At 48.1% G+C, this 12,632-nt stretch overlaps 1 protein-coding gene across 3 annotated transcripts in view; it reads right to left on the minus strand.

The window, feature by feature from the left end:
• The window catches only part of piezo1 (piezo-type mechanosensitive ion channel component 1), an 82,657-nt gene that overhangs the window by 51,524 nt on the left and 18,501 nt on the right, over nucleotides 1-12,632 (minus strand). For all 3 annotated transcript variants that reach the window (XM_042060728.1, XM_042060727.1, XM_042060726.1), the window contains exon 2: nucleotides 8,752-8,847. In XM_042060728.1, coding sequence (XP_041916662.1) covers nucleotides 8,752-8,847 — 96 coding nt within the window. The remainder of the gene's footprint in view (nucleotides 1-8,751; nucleotides 8,848-12,632) is intronic.

Here is a 12,632-nt window from a genome sequence, read left to right on the forward strand (position 1 = left end):
ACCTCGGCGCCTCCAAATGAGCCAGAAAAACAAGCTGGTGGATATTAAATGAAGTGTCCTGGAAAGAGGCGCGCGGATTCAAAGCGGGAATAGATACTTCGTCTTTGACGCGAGACGAATCGCATCCAACCAAGACCCCTCGGCCGACTCTGCCTCAGCCAAGAGCCACACACTGATTTAGGACGGCCCGGGCCATTTTATCTGCAACTGAGACAGCTAGATGAAGGTCCCCTGTCAAGCGGGCGAGAATTAATTAGCAACAAGTCAAATAGAGCCACACACCACACCACTGACTAGCCTGGGCTGAAACTGATCTGCCCAAAGGATTCTTTTCAACAATGTGAGAAAAAAGCTTGCGGACATGCTAAATATTTTGACCCAGTTTAAGTAGAACAGGTTACAGAGATACTACTCTCTTATGGTAGTAAATAGGGCAAATCATTCCCCATTTAGTGCATGAAATATCCTCCGTTATGACAGTTCTTCAGGCCTGGGCATGACTGCTGTGGTAACATCTTCATGGAAAGAGATAAAGACTTTTCCATAAATTCCATAGCCCCCAAACCAACTGAAATATTTTTGTACACAGACAATAAAAGTGTCCCAAAATAAGCTTTGGGAGATCCACAAACAGCTGACCCACATAACATCCACTTCCCTTGTAACTATACAAACCTCAAACACAATTAGCCCAAAGTCAAAGCCCGCACTAGTAAACTGTATCCTATTTTAAGACTCAGATGGGAATGCAGCGATACATTCTTGTGATCCAATAAAATTAGGAGTGAGAGTGAAATAAAACGCTTTTTACAGGACCTGGCTGGAGACAGGTCTGGACCACATAATCTCGACCAGAGCCCTCTACTGTAGAGCTGGGCCTTGCCTTGTGTTATTGGGAACATCTACATCAGAGTAAAGACGCCATGCAATACATGCAAACATGGATACTGGCTATAGCTACATAGCTACAACTAAATGAAATATGAAATATGAATGTAAACTATTCAGCATTGGTTCAACTCTTTATTTCAACTTCAACTGATTGTGACACAGGGACAATCATTCTGACTAAAGCAGCAGCCTGAATAGAAACTATTCATACCCACAGTGAGACTACACTATCTAATGCATGGTCAGCGACCACCAGCAATGCCTTGCCTTCACAGACCACCAGCGGGCTGAAACCCCTGCCTGTTCTACAGAGCAATGTTAGCAGGATGGCCACAGCTGAGAGCCAGAGCAGAGGAGCATCTGTCAGGAGAGGGTTGAGTAAGGACATTGTTGGGTTGACTTGGCAGAATTAGCAGCAAGGCCATGGAGTCCTGAATCAAACCTTTCCTGGGCTTTTGTTTATCTTTCCAGTTTGTCTTTCTCTGAGGCGTTGACCAAAATGTTCTCCAATGACGTTAGTTTAAAAGAGTAACTTCAGCGTTCCCTCTTGCAGATGTGGTATAGGTGCCCTTAACAACCGACCCTGTCGCCTTCACCTTGTCTTTGTCATAAACCATAACTAGGACCAGCCATACGGGGGTGGATATTTTCCACGAAATGGGAGAGCTCTGTAAGACTGCTTTGCCTATTTTCTTTTAACAAGCGTGGCTATGAACATTGTTTTAACAAGACTTGGGTCTCTCGTGCACCTGACGTGGCAGACCATCGAAAAGCCCCTCAAGGGGTGCTGGGTTACTGGGAACTGCCCCTGGACTCTGTGGAAAGAAACACAGCCTTTTGCGATGGACCGGGAAGTGTTCTGTTTCACGCCCTGCCAACGAGATCTGCGATAGCTCTCAAATTTACACAGCTAGTTTGGAAGGCTATCTTACTGAAGGGATTCAAATGCCGTGACCCGTGAGAGAGCGAGCCTACGGACAGCATGACAAAGGACCGTGTCCTCAAGTTTCAGGATGACTTTTCACACAAGAGGTGACAAAATGAAAACGTCCTAGCCTGAGAACGCCCTGGGGCTGTTTGAGTGTTGGCCGGTGGAGGGGAAAAGTCAACACGACTCGCGTCTTTGCAGTGCTGGATTCGATTTAGAGTGCTGGATTTCGAGCTCGTTCATTAAGGAGAAACTGTTGCGAAAGATGGAGGCCCGAAGCGTTGCGACCTGTTTGTTTTTCCGGCAGCTTGTTAATGCCTGCTGGTTTGGGCGCAGCGAGTAAACAAGTGGCTGGTTGGCGCGGGAGCCCCTGGCACTGGGCGCAGCAGGTATGGAATGGCTGAGGGAGCGATGTGGGCAGCAGATTTGGGTAGGGCTTCCCAACCCAACACCACCAACAGAAAAACAGCCAACCTCGGACCCATTTGCCCCTGCTGAGACCTGTCTACCTTACGCCTGTTGATGCGCCCTTATCTCCTCCTTAAACCTCCTGGTTTCATGGGATCTGAAGACACGACAACTATGCTGCCGCAGGCAGCGATGCCACTATTTGCAAATTTGTTGACACATGTCAGAAATCCATTGAGTAATTTGTGTCATTCTATTTAACATCTAGAGAAACATTGACTTTAAATAAGAGTTGGTTTTTGAAAGTTTCATCGTATCATTTGACACAATTAGCAAATTATTAGCAGAATATTTAGCACAGTTCATTAAATTATTGCAGAAAATCGCATTGTGCACTGCATACAAACTAGAGACCCACATTTCTCACTCTCCATATGAGCGGGGTGAGCACATTTGTATGTGTTTGCATGCAGAAATTAGGTCCTTAATTTAATTATACAAGGACAATTATATCCAAATGTATGTAATGATATATAAATGTTTGTGGTAAATGAGTGAGCACCTGTTTCTAATATCGGAAAGTTATTTATGGTACATATACTGTGTGTGTAGTAGCAAAATCCTACAGTCCACTACCCCTCCTCCCAAACGAATTCCATTTTGCACTTATTCATCACACTGGATTGAATGGAGGAAGATGGACTGTGACAGATGCCCTTATGCAACACAGGAAAATAAAATAAAATAAAAAAACCAGAACATGGAGTAACTTTCTCAGGGATTGATCCAAGTCACATCCTGTTGTTGTGGTAGGCAGGCAGCATAGCGTAGGTGTGGGAGAGCACAGGGCTGTGCTGAATCAACACTGCAGTGCGGAGGTCTGAGTCCCAAACCGAGGGCTGAGGGCACGCCGCAGGCGGACCCTAGAGGCCGAGCATCCCCCTTCTAGAACTTTCTACCTCTCCAACAACTCAACGCCTAAAGCAAACTGCCCAGAGGCGGCAGTAAGGCAGGCATGCCGTGGAGAGCCGTGAGGATGGGATTGCTGGGGATGGTGGGGATTGTGGGGGGTTATGGGGATTTGAGATCTGATATGATGGAATTATAACTTCTGGCTAAAAGTCAGACAACACGTCTGCCAGTGAAATATGTTTCTTGAGGGGAATTATGTACAATTTAACACAGTGTGACATTAACAGTGAGGATATGTGCCTGAACACAAATAAGTGTGATTAAAATACCTTCAAAAATAAACACTGAGAGAGAGAGAGAGAGAGAGTGAGACATAGGAAGGATTTAGTGGAAATTAATGGTTACACATCTTTGTCAGAAAGACTCCAACCCCCTTTTCTTGGTGCATGTCCAACTCAATGAAATTATTTAACCTAACTATTTACTATATCATAATATCTCAGTCCAATATAAATAGATAAACAACAAATAACAAAAAAAAAACAAACAAGTTTTTAATTCTACCCTGAAAACATACTCCAAAGGTATGTAGTGAAGTACAACCAAGTTAAACAACAAAAAGCATAAAAATACTTTTTACACCTTATTTCAGTTGTGACTATTATTTTTAACTTTTTCTCGGACAATGTTTCCTGCGGTTGCTATGAGGTTGTGTTTGACGTCAGGCCTGTCAGCTGAAAAAAAAAGAAAAAGAAAAGAAATTGCAAAGGCATTTAATTTGGCATGCTGCACAAGCTCTTCCTGAATTCCCCTCTGCAACAGGAAATGGTTCCGACAGGCCAATCTGAACATTGGCGCCCAAGAATGACTGATCGCATTTTGAAAGGGCGCACCAGCTGTGAACATAACAAGGGAGGGATTTGCCACAACATCCCTGGCTGTGATGCCGGATAACCCCACCTGCAGTGTGCGTGAACAGAGCCGTCTACAAATAACCAATCCACGCAAGCGGCAGTCGGGCGACGGCACAATATTTGGCCTTCTTTTTATCTGTGGCAGCAGTTGACAACGCACTCAGTTAGCGGGGCAAAGCTAGATAACATCGCTCGGATCACTCAACATCAAAACACTGCCTGATGAAAAGGGAATGACAAACAGAGTGTGTTGAGTTAAACGTGTGCTCATTATTTTCAGATGGGCTTATCAGAGATTACCGTGTTGGCCGGCAGGGCTGGAGAGAGGATCTGGGAGTGGGATCTCTCCTCAGTGGGAGTACAAAGTAGTATAATTGCGTCCCCTACTTGACCTCAGCAGAGGTGACCGAGGCACCTGGTCGTCAATCTTTGGCGGCACCAGATCCTGTCTTATGCATGGCCCTAGAGTTAGTCTCCTTGGCGGCACCAGATCCTGTCTTATGCATGGCCCTAGAGTTAGTTATCCGCCAGGAAACTCTCATCGTTTTTTCCCTGTGTCTACAACCAAAGCAAGAGGTAACCAGGTCACCTACATGACAGAGGTCTAAGCTGTTTTCTTTCGGGGGGAAGGGGGGGGGGCAGGAAACTGTGACTCAACTTGACCTGAATACGCCGCATGGCCGGCACCTCAAAGATTGGGTCAGGGGATTCAGTAGGTGATCAAAACTTTCCCCTGCAGATATGTGGACTACTCAAGTGAATGGAGGTGGGGTGGGATGGGGTGGTGGGGGTAAGCTGAGGTAGCTATGAGCAGGAGCTGGGATGACTGCACAGGCTCTAAATCCTCTTTCTATCTCTCTCTCCCTCTCTTTCTATCTCTCTCTCCCTCTCTCCTTTGCTCTCATCCTACGGCTGAACCCCTGATTGCAGGCATCTGGCTCTGCGTGGCTTGCCTGGCCCGGGAAGAGCGCAGTTAATCCATCACAGGGAACAAACAAGCTGGTTTTCATTAGGGCCGTTAATATTGTTTTTTTGTCAGGTTTGGTTTAATGGTGCCTGGCAGCCCCACAGATTTTCCGAAAGGGGAGTCTCTCTCTCTCTCTCTGTGCGCCAAAACGACTCCTCCTGAAATAGAGCGCTCTCCTCACCCCAGCCCAGACACGGTCACATGATCACATCATTTGCTTATTACGGGGCACAGATTAGTTCCCTCCAAAAAAAAGAGGAAGGCCCGGGAGAAAGAGAGCATGAAGAAGAGAGAGAGAGAGTGAGAAGAAGAGAGAGAGAGAGCATGAAGAAGAGAGAGAGAGAGTGAGAAGAAGAGAGAGAGAGAGCATGAAGAAGAGAGAGAGAGAGTGAGAAGAAGAGAGAGAGAGAGAGAAGAAGAGAGAGAGAGAGCATGAAGAAGAGAGAGAGAGAGTGAGAAGAAGAGAGAGAGAAGAAGAGAGAGAGAGAGTGAGAAGAAGAGAGAGAGAGAGTGAGAAGAAGCTGAAATCATTTGGAATCATTTGGTTTGCAGCAGTTTCAAGAATCACATCCTCTCGTCGTGGCAACTGAAAGAATAATAAGGAAGGCCTGGTGAAGAGGTTTCTATAATTGTACCACATCCGTGTAGAAGTTTCTTTCGCTGGAGAGGCAGGAAGACGGGTGAGAAGTGAGGCCCAGTGTCTCAGCTGCCATGTCCCTCCCTCGGAATCAGGAACTGATAGGCTCTGTCGCTCCTCAGGAGTGAGGGAAAACTGGACGTGCTACACAAACAGGCCCGCAGAGGACTATCTCTCTCTTTCCATCTCTTTTCTATTCATCCATCTCTTTTCAATTCTGTTCCTTTCTATGTGACTACGTGAGAGAGAGAGGGAAGGAAAAAGATAGAGAGAAAGAGAGAAAAATAACAGTGAGAGAGAGAGAGAAGGGAGAGTGTGAGAGAATGAGAGGAAAAGTGAGAGAGAGTGATCTCAGATCTTCATTGTTCCTGCCACCGCAGACCGCTGCTTTTAACTCTAGCCATAGGCAGAGCAGTGGGCCAGAATGTGGAAAATCGCTTGCTTCCAGGCCACTGTTTGTTGATACATGATTAAGGGCACATCGGGAGATTTGTCTTTCTAAATTAAGGCAATATTTGTGTTAGCACCGAACAGTGGTATCTCTGCTGCACACCTCAGCCTAGCGCAAAGCGCTGAATACAGTTGTCACAGCGGTAGCGGTAGGGCAGGAGGTCGGTGGGTAGCGGGGGCTTACCTAGCGGGGGGGGGGTTTAGCTGCGGCTGATATTCCAAACCCACAAGCAGTGGGTTTCTGAAAACTTGCACACATGACACACGATGGGAAAATGGGGCGGCCGATTTGTTAAAGCTACGGTTGAATTGAAAGAACGCTGTCTTTTTTCTTTTTGGGGGGCTGACATAACACAGTTCTGGAAAACAACATCTGCTGTGTGTCCACAACAAATGAGACAAACGTGTCTGGAAGAGATTACTGCCCAGTGCAACTCTGGAGAGGGAACATCCTGGCACGACTGAGTCGGCCCAGGAATTTAGGACACAATGGACGGCACTTCCAAAGCAGAGATGTCACAGGACCCAAAGCCACAGTGCCCTCAGTGCAAAAACATTCAGCGCAGGTGGACCTGACTAATCCAGATGCAATCTCATCAAACCATCTGAACTTGGCTGGAGTTTTGATGAGAAGTGGCCTTGTGATGGGTAATCACTAGGGTTGCAAAATTTCGGGAATTTTCAAAGTTGGAAACTTTCCATGGGAATTAACGGGAATATACGGAAATTAACAGGAATAAACGGGAATTAATGGGAATAAACTGGAAATTTTTAATATGGCAAGTTAGTCTATAACATGGAACTTAAATGTAGTGGACAAAACCCCATCTTGCAGCATAATATTAGTTAAAACAACCTGATTTAATGCAATTTCAGTCAAATTTCTACCCTGCACATACGTCAATCCCATGCACACAGCAATCAGCATAGGTTTCCTTTATGTCTAGTAGCCTATGATGCGTTCATGTGCATGGGGAAAATAAATTCCCAGTGAAAATGTCATCTCATGTGGGAATAACTGGTGGAAGTTTGCAATGGAGTCCTCATTCAAATGGGTGTACGTCATTTTGCATAAACTGTAATGGGACGATTAATCTGTCTGATTAAGCTTGACAATTTATATTTAATTTACATAATCTATAAGGTTTGGTTGGGGTGGTATGTTGTCATTATATTTTTATTTGTTTTACCATTTTCTGGGATTCTAACTGAACAAACTGATTGTCAGTCAATGTTCCAACCAATTGGATTTTGTTGTTGAGTGGCGTGGTGTATCTTGGGCAGTTCAGTGGTTTCTGTGTTGCTATCTTAGCACGCTAGTAAACCATAGGCAGAGAATGGGATTCCCGCTAGCATGTTAGCTATCTTTATATGCTAAGCTAAGCGAAAATACGAACAAACAAATCATATTGCTTATTGCGTTAAGTATATGAAACAGTAGGAGTTACCAAAAATTCCCAGTTAATTCCCGTAAATTCCCATTAATTACCATAATTTCCTTTAATTCCATGAAAGTTTCCAATTTGGAATATTTCCAAAATTCCCCAGCTTAACTTCCCATGGAAAGTTTCTGGTAAGTTTCCGGAAATTTACCGGAAATTTTCCGGCCCTTTGCAACCCTAGAAATCACCGAGAGGGAAATCAAAATACCTTGAAAATCCCTTTTTACTCCACCACCTCATGACAATAACCAGGCAACCAAGCAGTGGTGCCAGACGCCTGTCTCCATGAACTCTATCTTCCACTGATGGCTCAGGCTAGCGCTTGCCAACGCCGTCACTCATGTGTGGCGTAAACGTTCCCCCCTCGTCCCCCGGGGATCCCGACTGCCACGCTCTCGGTCGAGCTTAGTCTCCCTGTCATCGATGCGCCGCTCGCTACCTTACCCACCTACCAACCCCTGGCACTGCCCGTCTGATTCAGCTGGCATAGCCAAGGGGAGGATCGGTGAGAGGATGTGTGTGTGAATGTGTGTATGTGTGTGAGGGTGAGGGTGAGGGTGAGACCCAGGGTGTGAGCAGGCAGGCAGCTAGGGCCCGGTGAGGCCACAGAGCTGAACCTAATCCTTAACTAAATATTATTTTTCCTTCAGGCACACCACCCCAGCCAGGTGCTCTAATGAAAGAGGATGTCAAGCTGAAACCGCCGCTTAGAACCCCCTAAGCCTCCTCTGTTTACTTTATCACTCTGGCAGCGACATGACAGCCTTCATGGGCTGTAGCGTTTAACAAGAGTGGCGCAGAGGGAGGAGAGAGAGAGACAGAGAGAGAGAGACGGAGAGAGAGAGACGGAGAGAGAGAGTGAGAGACTGGGATGTTCTCTTTGGCAGGAGCATGTCTGATCGCTTGTCTTAAGTGTTCTGTTCAACATGCGTTGGAAAAATAACTGTGGTTAGCTTCTTTGCAACGGTCTGTTATACAGCTTCATAGATTATGAAACATTGAACGCTTTCATTCTTTGCAGATCATTAAAAACTGAATAGAACAATAATAACCAGAACAAACGGCCTACTTATTTTAGTGGCAAAATGTCTCTGTTCCGATGCTTTTAGTGGGGTGGTGGTGGGGGTGGGGGTGGGGGGTTTGCTTTGAAACACAGTGTGTTTCAAACTGATGCAGATGTACTGGAGGATCCAGTGTCTTACCTCGTAACGTGTGCTTGTTGGGCCACAGGAACCACGGCAGCAGCAGCAGGTAGAGAAGGTAGACTAAGGAGAGGACATTGTAGCGAAACAGGCAGGCTGTGGACAAACACACAGGAGGACATCATTAGTCACCAGAACCACTCCTGACAGCACTGCACGGCATCACATCCACACACACACACACACGGTTCTGAAATCCTTGAGGTTGCATCCCCATAGTGTTTCCACAGAGAATACACAGGATAAATATTTCATTATGAAATGCATAAATGTCAGGCTACACATCTGGAAGAACCACACACCTGTGCAGAGCTCATGTTTATTTAATGAGGGGTAGGCCTTTTATTCAGGGGCATCTGAATGCAGATGAACTCGCACACAGATGCACAGCGGTAGATGGGTGGACAGAGACAGATAAAACAGCCAAACCAATGGCACAGTGAAAGTGGAGGGCCTGCTGTGCTACTGATTGGAATCAAAGAAGGGCACACCATTTCAACTTTAACACCTCCACCTCGTCCTCCCTCCACCACCTCCACCTCCTCCATCCTCCACCTCCTCCATCCTCCACCTCCTCCTCCCTCCACCTCCACCACCTCCACCTCCTCCTCCCTCCACCTCCACCTCCCTCCATCTCCATTTCCTCCCACCACCTCCTCCTCCTCCACCTCGTCCTCCCTCCACCACCTCCTCCCTCCATCTCCATCTCCTCCCTCCACCTCCACCTCCTCCACCTCCTCCTCCCTCCACCTCTACCTCCCTCCATCTCCATCTCCTCCCACCACCTCCACCACCTCCTCCTCCCTCCACCTCCCTCCACCTCCACCTCCCTCCATCCTCCACCTCCTCCTCCCTCCATCTCCTCCCTCCCTCTCCTCTCCTCCTCCCTCCACCTCCACCTCCCTCCATCTCCACCTCCTCCTCCCTCCACCTCCACCTCCCTCCATCTCCACCTCCTCCTCCTCCATCCTCCTCCTCCTCCATCCTCCTCCTCCCTCCATCTCCTCCACCTCCCTCCATCTCCTCCTCCTCCCTCCCTCTCCTCCTCCTCCCTCCATCTCCACCTCCATTCCCCTCCTCTTCATCTCTGTCGGTGGACTCAGGAAGCTCTGCTATGCATGGCTGCGTGTCTCTGTGCTGTCTGCCCAGCGGCTCAAAGCGTTGTGTGTCTCTGACTCCTGCTCCACGTGGGAGGCCGTGGGGGGAAAAAAAATATGTAATTACCCTGCTGCCACCCCCGTGGCACCCGCGGGCCCTCATCAAAGCCCTACGCCGCGCGGAAAACAAACCCGGCAAGCCCCAGATCTTTGTTCGAGCGCAGCTGGATGGCAAGTCGAGCGTGCCACCGCAACACATGCGTGCCTTTGATGAGGACGGCAACCACAACATGGGAAAGGGGAGGAGGAGGAGGAAGAGGACACAAGAGGAAGAGGAGGATGGATCTGCTGGGCTCTGCTTTGATTGGTGGAGTGGGAACATCTGCAGTGGACAGGCCCTGCCCCTGTGTGTGTGTTTGTGTGTGTGTGTGTGTGTGTGTGTGTGTGTGTGCAAAGGGATTTGGGCAAGTGGTGTCCAGGGTGTTTCAGCCTCTGGCAGGGGGCCTCTACAGGACCTCCAGACACTCCACCCCGCCCTGGGGAGCCTCAGACCCTCCGTCACCCCCTGGACCCCCTGCAGGGGCTGGGACATGTCGGGCGCTACCACTAACATACAGTAATCCCACCTCAGAGAGCTCCATCTAATCCTGTTGTCTGCGCTGAGCGCTGGATCCCAGAGCACTGCCGCACCTAAACCAACCCCAAATAAAACAGAATTAACCCCATAAACAGTTGGCCTGAGAACACGAAGCATCAGATTCAAAAGGTTTAACGGTATCAGTAGAGTTTAATGAGGGACATGCGGTGACAGGCAGCTCTGCCACTTTGAAGGTGTACAGCCCCTGACCACACAGCCAGGCATGTCTACCACTCACATGCTATCAGCGGAGCAGTGACAGAGCTGAATCTGCTGTGCGAGGCAAACCACCTCTCCTCAAATGAATAATAATCATTTATATAGCGCTTTTCAAGACACTCAAAGACTCCCATCCTGAACGCTGAACATGCCCCATAAACAGGAACCCCCGACTCCAGCTGGCCAGCCATCAGCCAGCGTCAGCGAGGGATTTGGTCGTCCACTGAGGCCAGTGGCGAGGCATCTACTAGTGTGAAGTTACACAACACAGCTGGTCCACAGCGGCGAGGCATCTACTAGTGTGAAGTTACACAACACAGCTGGTCCACAGCGGCGATGCATCTACTAGTGTGAAGTTACACAACACAGCTGGTCCACAGCGGCGATGCATCTACTAGTGTGAAGTTACACAACACAGCTGGTCCACAGCGGCGATGCATCTACTAGTGTGAAGTTACACAACACAGCTGGTCCACAGCGGCGATGCATCTACTAGTGTGAAGTTACACAACACAGCTGGTCCTTGTGAAGTTACACAACACAGCTGGTCCTTGTGAAGTTACACAACACAGCTGGTCCTTGTGAAGTTACACAACACAGCTGGTCCTTGACGGGGACTCAGGGACACCATACGGGGCTCTGTGCTCCTCCAGAGGGAGTGCAGCAGCACGCCAGCACCCCCTCCACCTCCTCCTCTCCCCTCCACCTCCTCCTCTCCCCTCCACCTCCTCCTCTCCACCTCCTCCTCTCCCCTCCACCTCCTCCTCTCCTCTCCACCTCCTCCTCTCCTCTCCACCTCCTCCTCTCCTCTCTACCTCCTCTCTCATTTCTCCTGCACTCAGTCTGACTCCAACCAGACTCCAGTCCCGCAGTCTGACTCCACCGGCACTGGAGTTCATAACAATAGGAGGGTTGCTGGGGAAAAGGAAACATGCTGTTTTCTGCCCTCCACACAGCTGGCTTCTGCCCGACCCTCGTCTCACCTGGTGACTGCCCGACCCTCGTCTCACCTGGTGACTGCCCGACCCTCGTCTCACCTGGTGACTGACAGGAAGCCAGAGGCCAGTGGCAATAGGAGGCTTTAGGAGTGCTGACAGTATGTCTTTGAAATTATTTGCTTGAGGGCCATTTCTCTCCTTGTCTCTCGGATTATAAGATTCATTGCACCCCACCCTTGGTAACTACTGAACATTGTTGAGGTGGGTGAGGAATTGAAAACAACAAAGAAACCTTTGCCTCATCTCTTTGCTTTCTCCTCATGGCTTTTGCAACATGTGTGTGTGTGTGTGTGTGTGTGTATGTGTGTGTGTGTGTGTGTGTGTGTGTGTGTGTGTGTGCGCACACACACACTCACACTTACACACACAACATGTCTCTCATTTACTGGGCCGTCTGTCTTGCGCTTCACCACCGGGTGAGGTCAACCTCAAAATGTGATTTTAGCATAATCCTTTCAACACGGGGGTCACATAAAGCCCATGAACAGGAGGGGGAGAGACATTATACCTACAGAATGGTTTAGAGAGAGGGACAGATAGAATGACAGAGAGAGAGAAAGGGAGAGAGAGCGAGAGAGATGGAAGGAGAGCTCCTCGTCTGTCTTTAATAACGCAGGTTATGAAGGCGGGAGCATATTTACATACACTCTCAGTGGATTGAACTGAACAGGAAACATATGGGTTGCTACCTCATGGTGAATAAAAGTTGGAATAGTCATCATTCACATGAAATTGTACAGGCCTGATAGTAGGCCAATAAAAGAAGTCTTTTTTTATGAATACAGCCAAAGATTTACTCTTTGCTTAAGCAGATGATTAACTCCAGACAGGAGAAACAGGTGGTTAAACTATGCGACATGTTAGTTTACCATCGTAATGTCTTATTGTCATAAAAGCATTTGATGACTTCTTTAAAACCAAAGTCCGCCT

This window comes from Alosa sapidissima, chromosome 14, assembly GCF_018492685.1.
Source record: "Alosa sapidissima isolate fAloSap1 chromosome 14, fAloSap1.pri, whole genome shotgun sequence".
Classification (NCBI taxonomy): Eukaryota; Metazoa; Chordata; class Actinopteri; order Clupeiformes; family Clupeidae; genus Alosa; species Alosa sapidissima.